The sequence below is a fragment of the Artibeus jamaicensis genome, unplaced genomic scaffold, assembly GCF_021234435.1.
Source record: "Artibeus jamaicensis isolate MK-2021 breed Jamaican fruit bat unplaced genomic scaffold, CSHL_Jam_final contig_456, whole genome shotgun sequence".
NCBI classification, from domain to species: Eukaryota; Metazoa; Chordata; class Mammalia; order Chiroptera; family Phyllostomidae; genus Artibeus; species Artibeus jamaicensis.
The window spans coordinates 329794-355352 of NW_026521839.1; the positions used below are offsets into that span (position 1 = coordinate 329794).

Below are 25559 nucleotides of genomic sequence, written 5' to 3' on the forward strand. Positions count from 1 at the left end.
AGTTGTCTATAAGAACAAACAATTAAAAACAACCTAAAAGTTTAACATTGTAAACATCCAAAATTATGGTACATAAACAGAATGAATACAGTAATTAAGAAAACAAATTTCTTATTCTAGAATTTTTAAAAAACACAAAATCAGTTGATTACAATTAATAAAAATACATTTGGTCAAGAACTAAAAGGTTAAATGGAAGAATTAAAGTGTTACTAGGGGTGATTATGAGCGACTTTTTTAATACTTTAATTTCTTTAACATTGTGGCCAATAAAGACATCAAAAATAAAAACGAAACAGTAAAACCCTTGTTAGGGGTTGTCTTACTGGGTTTTTCTTTGCCATAATTTGGCTGCATTCAGTCTGTCCTTTGCAGATAAGGACTATGATAAACCAGTCTCTAATGTCTTCAAACCTTCCTTTTTATGCTGCTAAATGATGGTCCCATTCTCCCCACCCTGCTCACACACAAATACCCTCTTTCCTACCCTTCTACCCCCTCATAATTAGTAATATTCACATTTTACCCAACTCTACAGCACTGGCAAAGTTAATGGTTTCATTTAATAGCAGTCTCTTTCCCTCAGAATACTTTCTAAGCTTTTGGGTTTTCTCTTCACCAGGCAAAATGAGCACAGATTTAAGGACTAGAGAAGTGACAAGTATGTAAAAAGAGAGAAGTCTGTGTCTCTATTTAAAAGCTATCTGAAATGGAGTCTGTTGGGATCTATATTAGGGAGAAAACTTTAAAAAAAAATCCAGGCCAAATGAATGTCTGAAAATAATTTATCAACTAATTCCTAAAATGTCATTTGGCTTCATAATATGTAACTGAATAACAAATCTTTTGCAAATCTAGCAACAGCAGGGACACCATTTCTATACTCTAAAGCAAAGCTTTAAATATCAGGCCCAAGAGAGCAAGCAATCATCACTTCTGTCTTCTAACATAATACACATTACTTGCCCCCAATCGCAGCCTCACTATGATCTAATCAACAATTAAAAGCTAAAATTTACCTGATTACATAAACTGTATTACTTACTTCCGTTTTTTGGCTTTAACAGGTTCATCTTCATTAAGATCTTCCATTAATTCATGTTCTTCTTTAACTGTAAGATAAATTTTAATTAACCTCTGTCAGAATAAAAATAAGCAAGCAAACAACTGAAATATTTAGGTGTGAATCCCTCTGCTAACCACTACCAGGACACTTGCTTTAACAGGTACTACAAAAAAGCTGCAATTTACAGTTAGTTCACTTACTTGCACTCATAGAGAACTGCCACTTTTGGATGGACAGCATCGTCGGGGTTGGGTGCCCTGGCAAAGATATTTCAAATATTATGAACAACAGTGATACATTATACAGTCTTCTATTCTAAAGTTACTATTTATATAAAATATCCATCTGACAACATGCAGTCCTCTATGAAACATTAAATAAAGAATGGTAATTCTATACCTCCTCTATTAAGCCTCCCTTTACATTAAATATTCACTTCATTTTGAAATGACTTTTTGATACACATATTTATTACATAGATGGACTGAATATTTGAAAATAGATTCATAAAACTCCCTTGGCATGACTCAATACCACAGTTATAAAGTATTATCGATATCACAGCTATACAACAGATATTGCTGAAGGGGAAAAGGAGGGGTCTAGTATTTTTAGCACCACGTAGGCAAAGTTTGAGAAATCACTTATAAGCAGAAAATGTTAGTACCACATGTACACAATCCATTACGATTTCTCAATCATTATAAATGACACATACTAAGTTTTACTTCATTTGAAATATGTACAATATTAAATGATTCATTTATCATGCTTCTAAACTATACAAGGGGGATTCTCTACAAACAATCATATCAATACAAAGGCAAAAATTGCTTAAAACTGCAACTGATAAAAAAAATTGTAATAAAAATTATTTACAAATATTTGTCTTCATTATATATACTGGAATGCTATCTGAACACGCCCAGGCACAAAGCTTACCATCTCTAAGTTTCACCTGCTTAAAAAGCTAATAAGCTTCTGTGTTTTTACAAAATCTTGTTTTTGTATTTTAGAAAACAGTATTTAAAAAACATACAGTTTGGTTATTTCAGTCACAAAAGGTGCTCAAAGGCTCACTGAGGATCATAGTGTTACTAGTCATCACATAACACCAGTGGTAGTGACTGATATATCCTAAATGAAATGAAATGTTGACAAGCACAAGAGGGAAAAAAACTACACATATAAATATTTTACAAAGCAATATTTTCACCCAAATTCTCTATTTTCTATATCTCTACTACAGAGGTCAAACTAGCATAACAGTCTAATTTCCATTTTCATTTCTTATGTTCCTTGAAAACAAAGTTTTTCTAAATGGCCTCATATTTTCTTAGCGACAATGCCTTGTTGAAATAGTAAATCAATGTTAATATCAGAGGATAGATTGCTAATTTAAAACTTACTTAGCTTCCTCATTTCTTCCATTCCTTTTTTGTGAGGGGGCTCCTGAATAATTTTGTCAACATCTGCCCTTCCAATGAGGTCGTCAGGCCGGTCCCACATAGAAAGCCGGGTGGTTGGGTTATAGAAGAAGACCCGCTCATCGCCAGTCCAGACAACACACCTAGGAATTGGTTCAAGTATCACTGCCTTACATTAAGGAACACATTCTACAGCTAGGTCTTTCACTGCCATCCTGTCAAAAGGGATGGTGGTGGCATAGGGGAAGGACATGCTTATGTCACTAAGAGTTATTTAGAGAACCAAATAGGGCTTTTAGGAGAAGAGAACTAAGATTAAAACAACAGTTTAACAAATTGAGAAAACCAGGAAAAGCAAAGCAATTTGTGGTCAGAGTTTAAAATGTTCAGCAACTCAGTCTGGCACACTCAAATTGAGAACACTACATTTTAAAGTATCATAGGACAATGTTTCATGGCAACAACTAATACAATTACTCAGTTCAAAACTACAGAAACACACCACAGTTTCATATTACATAACACTTCTTAATATTTCTTACCAAACCAGAATTACTTAAATGTCACCTTCTACAGAGCCTTTCTATCTGATCATATCTGGTTTTCAAACTAAAGAGAAGTGCTGACTGCGCTAAGGCATTGTCGCCCACTGAAGCTCACTGTTCCTGTTCATTACAACCAGAAAGTTGGACAAAACAGGAAAAACAAACAAGCCCACCACAATTATGTGAGGCCTCTGTAACATTAAAAAAAAAAAGTATGGAGGAGAGCCAAAATTAGAAAGCAACCATGAAGGTATAAACATCCCATTTTTCCCCCCTCAAACCTCTGTTAACTTAGGGTGGTTCCCAGTCACACAGTGGGCATGACAGCAGTATAGTACAGGCAGCTGAAACTCCTATAGAAACCAGGTCTTTTTCAGCAAGAAAAATCAAGTTTATCAACAGCTGCCAAGCCCAAGGTAACCTAGATGTTGAAATTATCAGAGTCACTATGATTCAAATAATACAAAGGCTTTATTTAAAGCAGCAGTTACAATTAGGTTTCATGAGATAAAGAAAAACAAACTTGAATAAAAAGATAGGAGTTCTCAGCACAAGAAAAAGAAAATGTACAAAAACAAAGAAATTTTAGAAATGAAAAATACAACTGAAATTAAATTTCTCTGGATTGGCTCAGGAGCAGAATGGTGCTAACACAGGAAACCATCAGTGAACCAGAAGATTAGTGCCGATCCCCTCTGAAGACCAGGGTGTATGCACACAGCCCAGGGATGAACAGTCTCAGAAACCTATGGGACTATATCAAAACACCTAACATACATGATACATGGCACTGGGATCCCAGAAAGGAGAGGATACCAGGCAGTAAAAATCTGAAGACATAATGGCCAAAAAAGAAAAAAAAAAAAAAACCTCCAAATTTGGTAAAAGACATAAATATTAAAGATGCTTAGCGAACACCAAATGTATGGTGCAAATGAAACTCATACAATACTGAGGGAAATTTCGAAATGGTTGGACCACTTTGGAAAGCAACTGGGCAATTTCTTAGGAAGTGAGGCTTATATACCAAGTAATCTAGGCACTACATTCCTAGTTATTTACCTAAGAGAAACAAAGAGATATATCTACACAAAGATTTGTACAAGAATGTCCATTAGTTGTAATTAATTTGGGATATATCCACTTGGGAGCTATTATAAATAGCCAGTTATCTAGGCATGAAGGGGTTGGATATTGTAAAAAGCCCACAGGTAGGTGCATCAAACAGTGAATTGCATACACTATGGAATAGCCAAACACAGGTATGCTAATCTAAAAATAAACAAACTAATGATATATCCAATAACATGGATGAAATCTCAAAATTACTACTGTTCAATGAAAAACATTACACAAGCCAGTCATGAAAGACCATATATTACATGATTCCATTTATATGAAATTCCAAAATAAAGAAATCTAGACAGAAAGCAGACCAATGCCTAGCACTGAGGGAGTCTAATGGTTATACAACTCTGTGATTATAATAAAAATCATTAAGTTGTATACTTTAAATGAGTGAATTGTATGAGGTATGAATTATCTCAATAAATCTGTCATATTTGTTAGAAAAAACCATACAGAAAAAGGATTTTTAAAATGTACTATATGATTCCTAATACAAAATTATAGGAAATACAAAAGTAATCTATAATAATAGAAAGCAGAGAGATGCTCAGAGATGGGGAAAGAGGGAGGGATGGACTACAAAAGGGACACAAGACAACTTTTGGGGATACTGGAAATGTTTATCCTGATTATGGAATAAACTTAAGTATGTTCAGCTTATTTTACTTTAACTATACCTCAGTAACACATGTAAAAACAAACACGTACACATATAACGTAGTACTAAACCTAAATCTTTTGTGGAAACAGACTGGATACCTTTTTTGTTACTTCATGAAATCCAGCCCAAAACTATAGCTTCCTGATCTGTATTTTCCTAGAAAATACAAAATGCTCTAAGTCTGACCTCTGTCTGCACTTAATTTTAAAATTAGGGTCAATGGGGGTGGCAAGTGTCAGAGATTTTCATCCAAACAGTCAATGCAGAATTCTCTTGAAGAGTTTCCATTAGAACCATCCTGAGACACTTATGCCATCCTGTTACACGTTTCCCTATGTTTCTTGGGGAAGAAAACTAAGTCTAAATTTTTATAGTATGTCTGATCTATATTAACAGCAATAACTACTTTAACATGCTATTCTAACTCATGCTGTCTGTGCAACTTTTAATGCATCAAAAAATAAGACTGATGGGGAGATGTATTTAGGGATGGATAGAGATAAGTGACAAAGTAAATATAATACAATATTAGCTGTAGAATCTAGGTGGTCAATATATGGTGTTCACTGCTCTAGAAATATTCTTTAAATGTTTCTGTAAATTTCAACTTTTTCATAATAAAATACTGGAGTAAAAACCTATGGAAACAAAAATAACTATAGAAACACAGCAGAAAAATAAAGAGTCTTTGCCACACTTTATAAATAGAAAAGTGACTAGAAGTTCAGAGATAAATTTTTCGTAAGTTAAAACCCAACCTGGATTAGACAAACAAGGCCAATACAGGCAGGCCATACTTTGCATAAAAATATAAAAATAAATGCAGGTTAAATCTGTGTGATGTAATCTTAGTAAGCAATGAGAAAAAATTACAATTGGTCTGTGACCTTTAAAAAAAAGGTAAAAGCAATGCTGTATAATGCCAAAACAATACCAATATAGGTAAGGGAAATATGAAACTTCATGCTTTACATTTAGCTTATCTCTAAAGAGTCATTTGAAGATATCATGAGATATACTAATAAAAATTATATTCTCTAAATAAATTGGTATACCCTGCCTTAGCTGAACAATCTTTTTTTTAAAAAAAGATTTTATTTATTTATCTTTAGAGGAGAAGGGAAGGAGAAAGGAGAGAAATATCAACATACGGTTGCCTCTCGTGCGTCCCCTGCTGGGAACTGGTCTGCAACCCAGGCATGTGCCCAGACTGGGAATCGAACTGGTGATCCTCTGGTTCACAGGCCCGCACTGAATCCACTGAGCTGCACCAGCCAGGGCTGAACAATCTTTTTCACTTAAAGTTATCACTTACCCATTTTATAAAAACCAAAAAACAGTAAATTCTGAATTAAAATTATACTGATAATATATCTCTTCATTGACAGAACTTGGAAAATAACTTGAAGAAGTGGTTATTTTTCATATAGAAGTTTTCTCTGCTATTCAAAAGTAGAACACTACTAGGAAAGCTTCCTAAGCTGAAACTGTGTAAAGCAAAGAAGCAAATATCATTCATATTTATGGAAAAACTTGAGCACTCCCAGACCAAAAATTCAAGATATGGGCAATGTCTTTATTTTGTTCACCACAAGTGAAACACTTAATTACATTCAGTTTTACGCTGTCAAACCCTTATGAACTCTCTTAGGCTTTTCTGATACCTTAGGGCACGTCTTGCCACATGCACAAAACAAACTGAGAGAAAGCACAGGTGCTTACAGACACACGGTTTAAAGCTATAGAAGCTTGATGCTGACCGTATTCCCAGGGAGAGAGCATGGCAGGGCCAGTCTACCTGCCTCCATAAGAACTGCAAAACAATCACTGAACACTATTTGCTTTCCACATTCTTTCTTAAAAGTGAAAATCCTCTTCAGATGTTTTTAAGTTAGAGAAAATAGTACTAAAAGCAAAGTGGCATAAGATGAACTATATTCAGATGAATTGTAAAAGCACTAAAAACGTATAGTTGCTGAGACTTTCAGCCAAGACGAGGCATAGGTAGACATACTGTGCCTCCTCCCACAACAAATATAAGGACAACAATAATTTAGAAACAAAATAACAACCACAACTGACAGAAAAATTGAACTGTGTAGAAGTCCAACAACCAAGGAGTTAAAATAGACACATTCATCCAGCCCAGTAGGAAGGGCAGAGTTGGAGGGGCCAGGGGGAAAGGGGTTGCGGGGGGGGGGGGGACACGACAAAAACAAAAACGGTGGCACCAGGCATACAAGGCAGAGGCTGACAAACCCCGGGTGCACAGGTGGCAGCTGGCAGACCCTGGGCGGAGGGTGGCAACCACAGACACAGCGAGACAGTGATTGTGAACTGGGGCATGTGTGTGCAAGGCAGCTGGCTGACTGACTGGGCGGCCCCACATTGGCGCACAGGTAAACCAGGAGAAACTGGGGAATGGGACAGACCTCACAACCCAGGGCTCCAGCGCAGGGAAATAAAGCCTCAAAACACCGACTGAAAACTCCTGTGGGGGCTGAGGCGCAGGGAGAGACACCCATCCTCACATGAGAGTTTGCTGGAGAGACCCACAGGGTCCTAGAGTGCATGCAAGCCCACCCACATGGGAATTAGCACCAGAAAGGCCCAGTTTGCTTGGGGGAAGCAGCAGAAGGGACTGGAAGCTGACAGAGAGCAAAGCAAGCACCATTGTTCCCTCTCAGACCCCGCCCCCACATACAGAGAAAGAACCCAGCAATGGGGGTTGCCCTGCCTTGGTGAACACCTAAAGCTCCGCCCCTCATACATAACAGGTGCATCAAGACAAAAAAAAAAAAAAATGGCCCAAACGGAAGAACACATCAAAGCTCCACGGCAAACACAACTAAGCGACGAAGAGATAGCCAACCTATCAGATGCACAGTTCAAAGTACTGGTGATCAGGACACTCACAGAATTAGTTGACTTTGGTCACGAATTAGATGAAAAAATGAAGGCTATGCTAAGTGAAATGAAGGAAAATGCACAGGAAACCAGTAGTGATGGGAAGAAACCTGGGACTCAAATCAATGGAGTTGACCAGAAGGAAGAAAGAAACATCCAACCAGAAAAGAAGAAACAAGAATTCAAAAAAAATGAGGAGAGGCTTAGGAACCTCCAGAACATCTTTAAACATTCCAATATCTGAATTATAGGGGTACCAGAAGGGGAAGAGGAAGATCAACAAGTAGAAAACTTATTTGAACAAATAGTAAAGGAGAACTTCCCCAATCTGGCAAAGGAAATAAACTTCCGGGAAGTCCAAGAAGCTCGCAGAGTCCCAAAGAAGTTGGACCCAAGGAGGAACACACCAAGGCACATCATAATTACATTAGCCAAGATTAAAATGAAGTAGAGAATCCTAGAAGCAGCGAGAGATAAGGAGGCAGTCACCTACAAAGGAGTTCCCAGCAGACTGTCAGCTGATTTCTCAAAAGAGACCTTATAGGCAAGAAGGGGCTGGAAAGAAGTATTCTAAGTCATGAAATCCAAAGACCTACATCCAAGATTGCTCTATCCAGCAAAGCTTTCATTTAGAATGGAATGCCACATAAAGTGCTTCTCTGATAAGGTCAAATCAAAGGAGTTCATCATCACCAAGCCCTTATTATATGAAACGTTAAAGGGACTTACCTAAGAAAAAGAAGATAAAAAACATGTACAGTAAAATGACAGCAAACTCACAATTACTAACACCCACACCTAAAACAAAAGCAAACTAAGCAAACAACTAGAACAGGAACAGAGCCACAGAAATGAAGATCACATGGAGAGTTAGCAACAGGGGAGTGGGAGGAGGAGGAGAGGGGGAAAAGATACAGAAAATAAGCAGCACAGATGATAGGTAGAAAATAGACAGGGGGAGGGCAAGAATAGTATGGAAAATGTTGAAGCTAAAGAACTTTTGACACATGGACATGAACTAAAGCAGGGGAATGTGGGTGGGAGAGGGTGTGCAGGGTGGAGGGGAAAGAAGGAGGAAAAATGAGACAACTGTAATAGCATAATCAATAAAATATATTAAAAAATTAAAATTTGTCAAATTTAAAAAAAATAAATAAAATAGCAATGAATTGGAAAAAAATATATATATATAGTTGCTGTTCAGGGTGTGGGAGAGGGAATGTAAATGCTTCCTAGAAAATACACAGAACCTGGAAGCTATAAATAAAAAGATCAATAAATGTGACCTCATCAAAATATAAAATTTATGTATGCTGTCAAAAAAAATCAACAGATAGGGAGAAATTGTAATACTTGTAAAAGTTTCCCTTACATTGCTCTTACTGGTACAGCTCAGTTGGTTGGGCATCATTCCACAAAGCAAAGGGTTGCTGGTTTGGTGCCTAGTCAGGGCAACAGCCTGGGTAGCAGGTTTAGTCCCTGGCCAGTGCGCATTCAAGAGGAAACCAATTGATGTTTCTCTCCTTCCCTTTCCCTCTCTCTAAAAATAAGTAAAATTTTGGGAAAAAAAGTCTCCTATGTATCATTAAGAAACTTAGGGATATATTCTTTGAATGCAGACTGTTTTCATAACTTTAATTTTGGGTTCAAGTACCTATTTTGCATAGTTATTTTTTAAATAAGCCTGTGTATCAAGTTGGTGAAATAACTACATGGAAAACAACTCTTCCAAATGCCTTGAAAATACAACCTTACCACACAACCCTAGAGTAATATACCCTTAAAGACAAAAATAACTGGGGAAAAAAGCAAAAACTATCTTTACTGATGACACTGTTAGTGATACTGTTAGTAGTGTTATTGTGTGAGTTGTGTGTGTGAAAAGCAAATAAGTAAATAGAATGAAAACAGATGTTAAGTTTCAGTAAGAATCTTATAGTAGACCTGAGTGAAAGCAATGAAAGGAACTCCTGATATATCTTTCAATGCAGTAAGCGTCTGCCATCTATGTCCACCAAGGAGGTCAAAAATAACGACTAATTCAGTACTAATAACTCCCTCTAGATCCCATACTGAGGCCCATAAGTGCCACTTCCCACAAAAAGAAATCAGGGCTCCGTGGAGAAATGGCTGAATCTAAGTCTGAGACAGGAAATTCGTAAGATAAGCCAGGAGCTTCATGTAAGAGCAGAAAGCAAGGAAGGTATCAAAGGGTTGTAACAAAACAAAACAAACCCTCAGGAATCAACCTTAACAGGCTTCATACATGGCCAAAGATGAAACGAGTAAACATCAATAAGGATAATAAGTGCAATGGGTGGAAACATGTATTTAAATCTATGAATTTGTAACACTCAAACCAACTCATTATTCTGAAAACTGGTGTATCCGTTCTTTCCTATGCAATTTGTATCTGTAAGTAACCAACATTAGTATGGGGAAGCATCTCTAAGCATTTCAATCAATAAATGGAAAAGGAATGATAGGAATACATTACCATCACTTTCAACCCTTAATGATTTAATGGACCTAGGCCAGGTTTTGCAAATTCAGCACTACTGACACTTGGGGCCAAGTAATTAATTCTTGTAGGGAGTGGTCCTGTGCATGGCAGGATGTTTAGAAGTATCTCTGGACTCTCTACCCACTAGGTATTAGATGCTATTAACACCTTCCAAGTTATGACAAGCAAAAATGTCTCTAGACATTACCAAACATCCATTAATAGAGGTGCTGAGAAGGGAGGGAGGGGGAGCTGCAAACTTACTCCTCATTGAAAACCACACTGATCTAAGCCACAATAACAAGCAATGGCTGCTAACATCACACAAACACCTGGATGCACCCTGCGGGAAAGGCACATAATCACTGATAAACTAGTCTTGCCAAAAGGATCAAACCTGAATATGATCACATCTCCATATCTGCTTGCTACTTGAGAGGAAATTCAGAAATGCAGGACTCTTAACAAACAACATCATAGTGAGGCAAATATAAAATCCAGACTACGGGACTCTACAGAACAAACATGCTTACTTTTTCTATAACAAAAACAAGGAGGAAAAGGCAAGAAAAACAAGTTGGGGGGAAGCTGTAGATTAGCGATTTTCAACTGTTGTTCTGCAAGAATTTTTTTATAGTAACTTTTTTTTTTAGATTTTTTATTTATTTATCTTTAGAGGGGAAAGGAAGGAGAGAGGGAGAGAAACATCAATGTATGGTTGCCTTTCATGTGTCCCCTGCTGGGAACTGGCCTGCAGGGAACCAGCCTGCAACCCAGGCATGTGCCCTGACTGGGAATTGAACCGCGATTGTCTGGTTCGCAGGCCTGCGCTCAATCCACTGAGCTACACCAGCCAGGGCTACTGCAAGAATTTTTAAAACATGTAATACCTGACTAGTCAGGGGCACTGACTTCTTTTGACTTCATCGTCACACAGAAAAAAGGACGAGAGACAACACAATCGCCATCTAGTGTGGATGAATCAAAATCATACCTGCCAATCTGACAAAAAATTTTTTTGTCAGATTGGCAGAAAATATGTATGTTTTTAGTGTGCTGCAGAATTTCAGTATACAGTATGTGTGCCATAAGATGAAGGTTGACAATCACTGCAACAGATTATAAATCAATTTCCTGCAATGTGTGGACTACAGATGGATTAAATGAGTTGCAGCAGGAACAGAAAAGAAAGCACTGACGTGGGGAGAAAAAAAAAGGAAGAACCAAACAAATGAAAAAGTAGACTATTCAACAATTAGATAAAAAGACACAATTTTACACAGTTCTAGAAACAAATTCACGTGTGGTTATATACACAAAAGCAAATTTTAAAAATGTTACACAATAAACAGTGGATTCAGGATCTCACAGTGTTTCAAGCCCACAGTTATGAACAAGAAACATTAATAGACAGCACCATGAAGGAAGACACTACAGCAACTGAGTTTTAGATTCTGAACACCCAAAGTACAATAAACAAAAGCCAACATATTCAGTAGATAAAAATATTTATCTGACATATACTTTTTAAAAGTACCTTTTATAGGATAAACCATGTAACAAAAAAGTACGACAAGCAAACACTTCCTAATCAAACTAAGTACATACATACCATGGCGTGCCAGGAATAGGGGTAGTAGCTACTGGTTTGGCCTTCTGGGCAGCCTTTTCTTCTTCGGTCATCTCCTCTTCTTTGGGCTCCTATGAGAAATATTACTTCCATTTATTTAGTATCTTAACAGTATACCTGGACATTCAACCAATACAAGCATCACTGCAAATACCTCCAAGTACAACCAATATCAAGTCTTTTACTAGCACAAGAAGGGGAGACTCTGAGTAAGAATTTCTAATAAAATTCTAAATCCTTGTGCTCTAGACAAAGCCAAGTGCCACAACAGCAGATCCTGGCAACAGCAGACAGTCCTCTCTTACAGATCAAGTAACCATTTGCTTAGAAACAGAAATGGGAAATAGAGTATACAAAATCAAAGAAGACCTCTTCACTAAAGGTCATTTGTCTTTTTGTTAACTCTTTACTAATAAAACATGACTACCACTCTTCCCTCGCTGAAAGAAGGAAGGACGCTTACAAAAATCAGAGCTCTTTTAGTGCTGTATGGAGATCATTCATTCCATGCCAGGACAGACAAAATTCCCCAAATATGAATTTGTACTTATAATTTTAACATGTGCCAGTCTGTAAATCAGGAGGTTGAAAATCAGGTCCAAGCTCTGTCTAGCTTTGGGCCTTAGACAGGCCCAAAGCTCTGTCTAAGACCCTTTCTTTCTAGGGCCCTTGATTTACTGTAAGAGTAATTGCATGAAATTTATAAAAAAAAAAAACTCAATTACAAACTTCAAAGAACCCTAAAATTTCAGAAATCAGATTTATAACAATTATCTAAAATGATTTCCATTAGATCTTCAGTTACAAGTAATGTGTACACATCAAAGTACCCATGTGTCCCTTTACCTCCTTTATCTCCTTTATTGGCTCTTCTTTAGGATCCTCCTCCTCTGTCTCCATTGGCAAAGGTTCTTCAGAAGGTTCTTTCATCGGCTCTTTAATCTTCTCTTCTAATTTTTCTATTTAAAAAGTTAAGATAATGTCACTCCATATTTTTTATGTAATTTTCCAAAAGCTTTCAGAAACTAAGTAGTCAAGATATTCAATAACCAGAAGTTATAACCACAAAAATAAAATGTTCATCCTTGTGATATCATTAACTTGAATATAATGTAATACTCAACTTCAAATACCTTGCTCTACCAACCAGGAAACTGCCACTAAAAAGAACTGCTGATTTCAGAGGGACATAAAGTCTTTCAGCTCACGCATGTATCATTTGTACATAGCAACCATTCATTTTGCTAAAAGGGATAATATATTAAGATATTTAGGAACAAAAATGGAGACTTTGTGGCACAGAAAATTATGAGTCTTTATCCGAGACACCGAGGGCCTAAATTTATTTCAGAATATATATAATATACACATTCCTTTCTGATCACTACTATCAAATCTTAATAAGGAAACTTAATATGTAAGAATTAACTATACAATTCCTCACAACAATAATTTGTATGTGTGTATAATTTAATTTCTCCAGACAGAAAAATGATAGGACAAACATGTAAGTATATGAACTGGCTTTTTAAAATGTATTTATTAATTCATAGGAATAAACAATCCAACTATATAATTAGAAAATCCCTTAACTGTGTTAAAAAGAAATTAACTCAATTTCAAAAAGCCTTCTATTTTAATATAGTTTATACTATGTCCCAACAAGTCAATCAACTATACCTTTTTCCTTTAGTTCTTGGGGTTTTTCCCAGGTTGATTCTAATGTTCTATTATTATAATAATATGTCTTCCCATCTGCTGTTTTATATTCAGTCCACTCAGACACTGCTGTTGCTCCAGCTAAGGTAGCAGGTGAAGCTGCAATAGCAACCTGGGGATGTATCATGGGTACAATAGGAGGGGCCATTCCTGGCAATACACCTAAAAGAAGAATAATAAAAAGTTAGACCCAAGTACCAAACTGCAATTCAAAATAAAGCTTTAAAGTATGAGCTAAATTTTTCTATTAAATAGTAATGAATGAACCAGTTGGAACAAAAAAAGTCATGTAAAATGTGATTTATTTACTCAAATCTACTTCCCTGGTTCAGTTCTAATGCCTAAATTCAATTAGAGTCATACATTCAACCCAAGAAGTACCTTAAGAACAGCCAGAAAATTGGGTCACACCTATGAACGCTTAACATAATAAATTATAAAAAGCAGAGTACATTCTCCACTTATTCACAGAAATATATTTTATAAGAATTTCTCAAATTGTAATGAAATCAAGGCAATGAGCATATTTATTTAATGAGGCAAATATATTTCCTGAGGCAAAATTATTTTCTAGTTCTAAGGTACCTAAAAGGGTATGAACAAAATTCTCAGTTTTCAAGTACATGACTGAGTTTATTATTAAATCTACTTTTAATAGTGATTAAGTCAGACATCCCTGTAAACTCTGTAAATCAGTTTAGTCTTTTCCTAAAAGAGAAAAAGTTCCTTCTATTTTTCAAAGAATTACATTTTTTACAAGACAGCTAAAAAAGCTGATTGTTACATAAATAAAATAAGAATATGTCAATTAAAATGTAAAAAAAAAACCTCAAATCCCTATGAGAATTTAAATTTTAGGCTGTTATCACCAGCAACTTTAAAATGTAAGTTTACACTATACACACAAACACACACATATACTCACTAGCATGCAAGCATAATCACAGCACTTTACACATGGAAATGGTTTTTTATATTTAACTTAAAAACACATCAAAAATAAAACTAAATGTTATGAATATGAGAATGAAGTTGTTTACACTTATTATAAAAAGTAAGATATAAAGAGATCTGACCTTATTTGCTTTTGTGAACCAAAGAAGCTAGTACTACTGGCAATTGGGAAAATTAAGTGTTGGCCAAATATTCAACAACTGCATTTATAGTGCCCATTACAAAGAAAAATATTAAAAAACCCACTCACTTGGGCAAAAATAAATAAATAAAAGGATAAACAACAACATTCACTACCATGCCAACTTACAGACAAAACAAACTAAGATGGTTTTAAAAATTACCGGTCTTGGTGGTAGCGACTGTCTTTACATACGGGCAGCTGACTATTTGCATCATTGCTACACCTGTAAAATGGATAAGCAAGCATACGTTGGAAAGCTGCCATTATATGTCAGCTACCACTGGGATTCGGGAAAATAATTTACCACTACAATTTAGAATGCTATTTCCAATGAAAAAGACCAAGAATGAAATTTCTTTGTGTTTGACATTTTGCGGGAAGTGGCACCAAATCCAATAAAACTAATTCTAAATGAGAGCATCAATTACCTTTTCATCAAACCAACTCTGATAATATTGAAGGAGTCTCAAGATTTTAAATTCAACAAAGGAAAGACTCTTCAATACATACACATAACAAGTCCTCAATGGAACATTTTCTCACAGGACATCAAACCCATGCTGCTGTTGCTTAGATACCAGTGAAAGGCAGATGCAGCATGATACCAAGACACTTTCTCTGTGCTGCTTCTATGTAGGAACTACATGTAGAAGCTGAGGCCTGGAGCACAATCATGCAAAAATAGAAAAAGATAAGATAGGACCAAAAAGGTGAGAGGAAAAAGAGAAAAAAAGGTTTGAGATCGATCCAAATATTCCACTGTAGATAAAAGAAGGGCAAGGATGACGAGGAGGGTAGCATTCAACTAATGACAAAATATTCATTTGATGTCTGCCCTATTCAATGCCATGGGCTTGGAACTGTTAAAGCAGGCTAACACTTTTAAGAAAAACATAGCCTTTTAATCTCATTAATGACTACAGGGGCTGATTTGCTTCAGAAATCTCTATCATTTAAGTCAGCTTAAAAGGTGGCACTTGTATTAAAGAATGGAGCCTTAGCCAATGGCTCAGAAGGTTGGAGTATCATCTCATATACCAAAAAGGTTGCAGGTTTGATTCCTGGTCAGGGCACACACCTAGGTTGTGGGTTCAGTCCCTGGTCAGTGTACATAAGGGAAGCAACAGATAGATGTTTCCTTGTCTCTCTCTCTCTCTCTCTCTCTCTCTCTCTCTCTCTCTCTCTCCTGTCTCCCTCCCCCCCACTTCCTCCTCTCTCAATAAACATATCCTCAGGTAAGAATTATTAAGAAAAAAATAATGGAAATGAAGTTCTTAGAATGTGGAATCATTATGATGTATAACAATGGTGATATAAAAAGTGAATGAAAGGATAAGCTGGAACTAAGACTGATTGAGGAAATTCAAAATTAAAGAGTGAATTTAACAAAAAATTTTAAAGGTTTTGCTGAAGGATGAAGGAAAAGGGTGGGGAATTAAATTTCATTTTCTATTTGTTTCAGCTAAAAATACTAAACCTAAACTAAACTGGTACTAATAAAATTAAAAACTATAAACTCTTTCTTCACTAACGTATAAGAAATGTCTCCTAATTAAGAGACAAAAATTTAAAGTTAAACCCTGGGTTTGTATATAATGTACCTACATTCATGCACACACACAAAAAAATACTGCCAATTTTTTAAAAGTGGCTTTTTTATTACCATCTCAAAGAAAGCTAAACTTTCTATTAACTCTGAGAATAAAACAAAAGGACTGGATTATAAAAGTATGCTGAGTAAAGTTATATGTATAGTTGTATTTTTCATAATGTTTAAAGAAAGCAACGAAAAAATTCATTTAGTTAAGGAAGTTAACTAAAGCTAACAGCATGTATTAAGTTTAAATTGGTACAAATGCTGCCATCTGCAGGACCACTTAAGTCAGCACTAGAAATTTAATGTCTAGAATAGGGTAGTGCAAAAGTAGATTTGCAGTTGTAATACAAGTAATATAACTAATAAATACAAGAATAAACTGTTTTGTGCACTCACAACTGTAAACCTACTTTTGCCCTACTCTAAAGGGGAAATGAGAAAAAAAGAACATTAATATAAAAGATGGCTTACTATACAAATATTAATATTTCTTTCGATAAAACACTAGCTCCCTCTCCAAAGAGGAGAGGGACAAAATTTTGCAGCCTATCTAACTCAAGTTCTCTTCCAACTGATCTACAAAATGTCATTAGTGCCTGCCATTTAAAAAATGCCTTTTGCTTCCAAACTTCCTATGTAACACCCATCTGGTCAAATGCTCACCACCAACTGTTCTAACATTTGATAGGTAGGGTCACAAAACAAAGACCATAATATCAAAATGGAGTAGTTGAAGGAATTTTATTGTGACAAAACTGCACTTTTGTCAAAAGAAATGAATTCTGCTATTCTGTACCTTTTCATCCACTGATCCTATTAAAAACCTCTAAAATGAAATAAAAGTCCTTTAATAGACAGCCCTCCAAATACTTCAATACTACTACGCGACCTCTCAATCTTCTCTCTACAGAATTAACAACCCCAGCTCCTTCACATCACTCAGAATCCAGGATCTGGTCTTAATACTGCCCTTGACCCCAAAGCAGACCAACATTGCAAGATGTTTTCAAGAATGTCAAGCTATTCTGTATCAGTTTTCTACAAAAAGTATGTCCAAAGAGGGAAGTATCCAACTACATGTCTCACGTTTAATTTAGAAAAAGGGCAATCCCTACAATCAGAAAAAACACTTTTGGCTTTCCAAACTTTTTATTGGGCATGTACCTAACACTATGTCAGCAACATGTAAAAGGTTTTTCTACAAAAAAATCCCACTAATTCTTGAAAATTTTTGGTTTCTTTCCCGCAAGATACAGTATCTGACAGTGTTCTCTTCAAAGCGGTCACAGGAAAAAGACAATTAGAGCAATAGTGATAATTAAAATGTGTGTAAGTCTAAGAAGCAGCCATATCACAATCCTATTCTTACACAGAAACTAGTACAAAAGTAGCAATACCAGACAGTGGGAGGAATGTAAAACTGGGAGACAAGAGGCCTAAGTTCTGTTCATCTTTGCTACAAACTAGCCCTGTGTACTTGACCTAAGGTATCAGTATTTTCAACTAGAATACTAAGGTATCAATATTTTCAACTTAATATTTTCAACTTATTCCTAAATCCATCTACCATGGATTAAGGATTAAATGTGTGTGACAACAGCAAATGCAGTCCAATTAGGATGCCAAACATCATCACTGCTTAATCCCTACAAGAATTATATTCTACAATCTTTTAATTCCTTAAGACAGGAAATTCCCTGTCTTAAGGATTTCCCCTAAGACAAACAATAAATAAAAAAATAAGTAATTCGCCATAATTATCTAAGTGTTTAAATGGTGCATGTTATACTTTACAACTGTTACAAGGGAAACTTGTGATTTCTGTTTCAGATAAATTATTTTGCAATTAATAGCTCACACTTTCATACCAGTACAACTTAGTTATTAACAGCATGGTATTTGGATCTGAAGTGCTCAGGCTCAAATCCTGGCACCATCACTTATGAGCTATGTGACCATGGACAAGTAATTTAACTTGATTCCATACCTACCTCATAAGACATTTGTGAAAATTAAATGACTTACATGTAAAGTACTTAGAACCATGCACAGTATGTAATAAACCACTCGGCTTGTGTTAGCTATCAATGACTTGTGAGCTCTCAACTTCACACAGACTCAATTCCTTTAAAGTACTGCATTTAGAACATATTTACACATGATGATCATTTTAATTCTTTGAGGCCACTATTCAAAATGAGTGTAGCTTTAAATGTGGCTCTAATTTTAAGACATGTAAACAACAACAACAAGGACATTTACCAAAACTGAAGAGAAAAATATTGCACTTAGCCATGAATCGTTCAAAAAAAACGTTTCAAACAGGTGCGATTCAAGGCAAATTTCAAATGCAACAGACACATGAGAACAAACTGACAGTATGAAAACACAGCTGAAAAGACTATTATAATCTACTGGTTTACCTGGAAGTGGAATTGGCATGCCAGGAAGAGGAACACGAAATGGAGGTACCATTACTGGTGGAAAAGCAGGTATTGCTGCTGCTGGCTGAGGTACCGAATGAGGGACAGCCGGAGGTAACGTCTGGGGGTGCGGCTGGGGAACAGTTTGCACAGGTGTGGCTGTAGGAGCAGGAGTTGAAACACTAACTGTAGGCGTGGCAACTGAAACAGCAGAACTTGGAGTCTGATCTTGTGTTGTGGGTGCTGATAAAAGATAGAACAAAAATATGTATCATTCCTTCATAAACCATTTTACTACAGTCAGTCATCATTCACTCATTCAGTAAGTATTTTAAGGGCCCATTCCATGCACTGCAAGAAATTTGTAATAAGGTCTCTCTGTCTTCAAGAAGCTTGAACATAGTTAAATGAAATATTTAAAAAATAACTAAAATACAAAGTGAAATGAGATAAATGTACGGAAATGTAAATGAAGACCCAAAGACCATTTCTAACTATGAGAGGGTACAGAAAATTTTATGCAGCGATGGCAGGCTTTGAAAGATTTCAATAAGAAAATGACAAAGTGAAAGGAGAAAATTAGCAAGTAGTGGGAAAAGTAAGTAAAAATAAAGAGTAGGGAACAACAAGGAACTGTTCAGAAAACACTAGGCATAGAACCAGTGAGTTATGGTGGGAAAGGTGGGCCAGAGGCACAAAGGAGAAGGCCCTGAACAGAAGACCAAAGGAGTGTGCATTTTACTGGTTAGGGAAAGGGAAGAACTTATGTAAATGCAGAAAAATGGTCTAGAAGAATACACACCAAAATGTATTAACTCATGACACCTGTATATGCCTTTCACTTTTTACTATACATGCTTCATTAGTTTGAATTTTTAATAAGAATACATTCACATGTTATTTGTGTATGATTTCATTAATGTAAAAGGTGTGTGAGGGAGGCTGACTGAAGGTTTCTGTATTGAAGACTAATAATTTGTTCATTTGTTGAATTAACTTGGCGGATACATAGGAAGAAGAAAAGGAAGGAGAGAGGTGGGAAAATCAATTTCAACATATCTGGAACTGTCCAAGCAAAAACGAACAGAGAAAAAGATATGCAGTAACTAATGACTGACTAGATAGGAACAAATGGAGTCAAAACAACTTGTGCTTCTCTAAAATTACTTTAAAAAAAAAAGGAAAGAAAAGAAATGCCCAGGTTGCCAGTATAAGAAACAAGAGAATGAGGAATTAAGGATAATTTGGTTCTAATACATTATTTTTAAATATCAAAAATAAAATAATTCTATCCCTAGCCTATTAATCATATTTAAAGTCAAATTGTGACCTAAAAATAAAATTCATATTTCAATTTTTAAAGTTTCAGTACTCAAATATTAGAAAACATTTTTTATTTATTTATAACCCATATAATTCCAAAACAAAATTCATTTTGGTGAATCATTGGTAAGAAATACACCATCTTTTCCTTGTTGTAAAGAAAAATGTCAAACTCTACCTATATTGAACTAAGAATGAATTTAGCAAATAAAACAGAACAGTGCTTTCCCAATATTTGTGCCAATGATACTCTAAGGAAAAACACAGTTTAATAAAAACCACCCAGAACTCCAACTGACAAAATTTGTATCATTTTTCAGTGCCTGATAATGAAAAACTCACTTAGGCTGGGAGATGTGAGCAATTTCATACTTGTTAATAAGGGACTCACCTTGGCTAAATAGACAGCAGGGCCAACAAGTATCTTCAGGGGCCCAGGAATGAATTGTTGGTCTAGCATAGACCTAGCCTTAGGGTACAGTATCATATTAATATAATTTTATAACAATGTAAAAAATACAAATTACATGCAACATTTGCCCATTCCCATACATATACCATTTAGCACTTGTAATGGCTGAAAATATCTAGTTATCCTTCCCAACTTCCCTGAGAAGTAGGATTTATCAGCATTTTTCACAAATTTGCACAGAATTAAATGACTATGCTCATCTGGAGTTAAAAATATAAATATCTCAATTTTCAGTCCCATCTACCCAGGTCTACACTGCAGTTCACAGAATTACATTTTTAAAGATATTATGGCAATAGTATTTAGATGGAATTACCAAAATTTGATACAAAGTACCAAATGAGTTATAGGAAAACAATGAGTTATAGAGGCATCAAATTTCAAGTGGAAAGGAACACCCAAATGGGGATGGCAAAAAGTATTCATGCAACTCATTTCTCTTGTAGACACAGGATTTTCTGATTTGATTAAGTTGAGATAATCATGAGAGAAAAGGATAAAGGCAATAAAAGAATTAAATGGAAACTGGGAAAGCGGCAGCTAGGACTTTTATTGTGGTTAAATACCTACTAACTCCATTTGCTAAAATAGTGAAACACTAGGCCTCAAAATACATTACAAACCCAGCCTCAGATCTCAACTAAAAAAGACAAGTGACTATAACAAATGGAGAAATATTAAGACTGTAGCAGGACAATACTTCATGACACTGAATCAGTGAAATACAAACGGACGTCAAGAACACTCAGAAAGACATCAAAATTGATGTTAAAAGGCAATGAAAAGAATGTAATTTTGCTATTCTGGTCTTAGAATAAAAGCCTCCCAATCTCTGAAGGGCAGAGCAAAAATGACAAGTGGGGAGTTCTGAAGAGAATAACTAATAATCCCAAGATAGTGATAGGCCTGAAGACCACCCTGATATAGAAATGAAATACACGCTAGCCCTGGCCAGGTAGCTCAGTTGGTTAGAGCATCATCCCGATATGCCAAGGTTGTGGGTTTGATACCCAGTCAGAGCACATACAAGCATCAACCAATGAATGTATAAATAAGTGGAACAACAAATCAATGTTTATCTCTCCCTTCCTCTTTTTCTCTAAAATCAACAAAAAAAATAAAAAGAAATGGAATACACATAGGATAGTTAAAGTGTGTGGCTACCCACCTTCCTCAATACAAGGTATTTCTCCTTCCTGAGAAAGCAGGGAACAAAACCTAACACAGAGCCTCCGCATAGAACCACATTGCTGTTGTTAATCTCCCCTCTCCCAGTACCACCACAGGTACCCCATGAAACATGAGTTTTCAGCCTTGTCACGCAGGTTTTAGAAGCACTAACCTATAAAACAAAGGGCAAAGACCCTCAACCAGCTAGCTGCTGACTTCCATATCAGAGTTTACCTCAGCTACAAAAAAAAACAGACTTGTAAAGCATTTATATCTTCCCTTAGTATGTACATTTTTGTCTAAAATTTATCAAGTAGGGCCTTTAAAAAACTGTCTCCATAGTACATGTACCTTATTTTCAGGTTACTTCTTGTATCAATAAAATAAAGTCAAATTTGAATCTACTATGATTAAATTTCTCATATAACACATTCCTTACAATGTAATTTACACTAATAAATCCCAGGTCCCTGAAGCAACTGAGGAAAGGGGCACTTTTTATTCTTATTCCCATTTCTATTATCCATGTAACAAAATAATCCAAATTACAATCACCCTGTTGGGATATGTATTTTCGTAATAGTATCATAAACCACCAAATCAATAAAATCATTATTTAGCCCTGGTCGGGTGGCTCAGTTGGTTTGAGCATCGTCCTGTGCACCAAAAGGTTGTAGGTTGAATTCCTGGTCTGGGCACTTAACTAGGCTGCAGGTAGAGGTGCATACGAGAGGCAACTGATTAAATGTTTCTCATTCACACCAGTGTTTCTCTCCCCCCATCTCAGGCCCCATCCCGCCTTTCTTCTCACTCAATAAAGACCTGGCTGGTATGGCTCAGTGAACTGAGAGCCAGCCTGAGAACCAAAGTGTCGCTGGTTCGATTCCCTGTCAGAGCACGTGCCTGGGTTGCAGGCCAAGTCCACAGTAGGGGGCGAGTGAGAGGCAACCACACATTGATGCTTTTCTCCCTCCCTTTCAAATGAAATCTTCTTTAAAAAATAAATAAAAATGAAGTCAATAATAAAAAATATCCTTGGGTGAGGATTAAAAAAATTATTTTAAATTATTATTTAACCCTGGCTGGCTAGTGTGTCCCAGTGGATTAAGCGCAGGCCAAGAAACCGAAAGGTAATGGGTTTGGTTCCCAGGCAGGGTGCATGTCTGGATTGCAGAGCAACTGTTTCTCTCCCTCTTTCTCCCTCCCTTCCCCCTCTCTCTAAAAATTAATAAATAATTTTTTAAATTATTTAAATATTCTGGGGTTCAAGGTCAACCTGTAGAATAAGCAGCAACAAATAAAAGGTAGCAGTGTAAATATTAATGACAATCTTTTAAGCAAACAGATTTTTCTTTCTTTATCCCTGTATTCTACTATTTATTACCTCTAATCTTTTCAGAAAAGAGCTAACCTTTGAGCCTCTGTGACTTTATACCTGAAAATTCTACCTTTCTCACTGCTTCTTTTTCAACTCATTTCATTTGCCTACATACCATTCTAGGACCTAACCACTTCTAAATATGATTATTGAAAACTTCCAGGTAAGTTTCCAGTTTCAACACTACCCAAAAATTGAGCAGCAAAACATCTTCTAGGATACTGCATTTCTATAGCCTCCCTAGACCTGCCTGAGTCACCCATTTGCCTGGTTCTTAAAACTCTTCATAACCTGATTTCACTTATTCAATTTATTGACCAATATATACCTTCCCACCTCAAAAGAGTTTAACAACCCCACAAACTACATTTATCCTCATTTCTTGAACTCTGTTTATGCTGTTCCCCCTCAACTTGAAACACCTCTCATTTTTTAACCTACTCAAATTCTACCACAAATCCTTCAATGATCAACCTTAACACCCATGTAGTTTACCCCCTTGTCTCTCCATTTTCTTGAATTGTTACATCTTCTATTTTAACTGTATAATTTTGCACACTACACTCTGTTTTACAGGCATTACGCTGGCCTCCTCAATTAGAAAAACTGGAATTTCTGGAAGATAGGAACCAAGACTTCCACTGACTTTGCAAAAGCCCCCAGCAACCAGCAATACTGTTAACCAAGTTGAATAGATTAACTCTGCACTCCCCCAGTTTTGTTTTATGAATTGCAACTAGGCAAATAATCCCTTCTACTAATGTAAATTTCTGTTCTTCTTTAACCCAAAATCTTATGCCAAAAATGTTTTTAAAATAACATCAAGGATAATACATGAAACAGTAGGATCAGTTTGGAATGCAGTCCCTACTTATCCATTTCCCTGGTCCCTAAAAAGGAAAACACATGCTGACTGGTACTCACTTGATACTGTCTGCGAAACCGAAGAGGCAGTTGTCGTGGTAGAAGTGGTAGAGGATGGGGTGGATGATGATGCTGAAGTTGATACTGCAGGTGCTGGGCTACTGGTTGTAGGGGTGGAAGCTCCTACTGCTTGTGCTTGCACCTGAACTTGCACCTGGGCCTGGGCCTGGGCCTGGGCCTGGGCCTGAGCCTGAGCCTGAGCCTGGGCCTGAGCCTGGGCCTGGGCCTGGGCCTGGGCCTGGGCCTGGGCCTGGGCCTGGGCCTGGGCCTGGGCCTGAACTTGCGCCTGGGCTGCAAGCATAGGTGTCAGTTCTGACTGCTGAATAACCTTAACTCCATCTGGCTTGCTCCATGCAGATTCACGTGTCCGAGCATTATAATAATAAACCTGCGGAGGAAGCAAAATCACTGGTATCATAGAATCTGTCAACTATCATTAAAAAACAGTAATGCAACTACATTTTGTCTTAAAAGTTACTGAAAAAGAAACTTAAGAGAAAACACATCAAAATTGGCTGTTGGGATATTTCAAGACAGTAGGTAACACACACATAAAAAGAAAAACCAAGATTATTTTTGTGCAAAAAAGTTACATAGCAGGGCTGACTGCTAACCCTAGAAAGCCCTGATTGCAAAAATGACTTTTGCCTGGCATCTGGAAACTTGGATTTTGAGGTTACCACTATTCCCTAACTAGTTAAGAACAGCTCACTGTGCCCAAACTGTTTAAACAATAATGCAGTTTATGTTAAACATCTGCTTTCCCATTGGGAGTTTAGAATTTTGGTTATGTGCTAGGCAGAGGGTGCCAATCCCCAATGACAACTCTGGACTTTCCAGCTGAGGCTAGCTTCTCTGGTAGACAATCCTTCACATATTTTGTCACAATGCTATGCTGGAAAAAATATACACTCCACATGCTCTGGAGTGAATTCTTGGAAGCTTGTGCTTCATTTCCTTCAGATTTCACCCCATGCCCCTTCTTCTCTTGGCTGGCTTTGCTTTGTACCCTTTTCACTGTAATTTGTCTTAGCTGTGGGTACAACATGCTGAATCCTGTGAGTCCTCCTAGTGAACACTAAACCTAAGAGTTGTTTTGGGAACCCATGGCACACATTTAAAATGCAAGCTTCCAAATCACAGGTAAACATACATAAGCACTCCATTCTGCGCATAAGTCCAATCCAGTGAACCTTTCCTGAAGTCCTGCCCCATCCCTTGCTTACCCCAAGCTCATTCTTATAATTGGGAGCAAAAATATCGTCAGTCATTGATCTCAATCTGCCAGAACTCTCTAAGTCTTACTCTTCTGTCACCAAGAAGTTAACAACCTGAATGTATTTTCTAATTTACCTTCCCATCTGGAGTTTTGTTTTCCACCCATATCTCTTCAGTCGGAGGCAGAGCTGGAGTACCAGGAGCAGTCACAGGAGGCATTCCGGGAGGAAACATCATGCCTGGAGGAGGAGGCATGGTTCCCATGGGTGGAGGCATGAAAGGTGGTCTCTGTTAATTCACAAGAACAGTCAAGGTCACTTGTATTTACCT

General features: G+C 36.6%; 1 protein-coding gene across 5 annotated transcripts in view; it reads right to left on the minus strand.

The window, feature by feature from the left end:
- Positions 1-25559, minus strand: part of TCERG1 (transcription elongation regulator 1) — a 62240-nt gene that overhangs the window by 27417 nt on the left and 9264 nt on the right. For 3 of the 5 annotated variants that reach the window (XR_005084967.2, XM_037163335.2, XM_037163334.2), the window contains exons 3-12: positions 25365-25517; positions 24012-24399; positions 18745-18987; positions 14885-14947; positions 13548-13748; positions 12714-12826; positions 11850-11938; positions 2476-2636; positions 1267-1323; positions 1046-1112 (exon numbers count right to left, since the gene is read on the minus strand). Coding sequence is in view for 4 of the 5 variants with exons in the window: in XM_037163335.2 (XP_037019230.2) it covers positions 1046-1112; positions 1267-1323; positions 2476-2636; positions 11850-11938; positions 12714-12826; positions 13548-13748; positions 14885-14947; positions 18745-18987; positions 24012-24399; positions 25365-25517 (1535 nt within the window). In the remaining variant the exon portion in view is untranslated. The remainder of the gene's footprint in view (positions 1-1045; positions 1113-1266; positions 1324-2475; positions 2637-11849; positions 11939-12713; positions 12827-13547; positions 13749-14884; positions 14948-18744; positions 18988-24011; positions 24400-25364; positions 25518-25559) is intronic. The other 2 variants (XM_037163337.2, XM_037163336.2) reach the window with 1 other exon arrangement.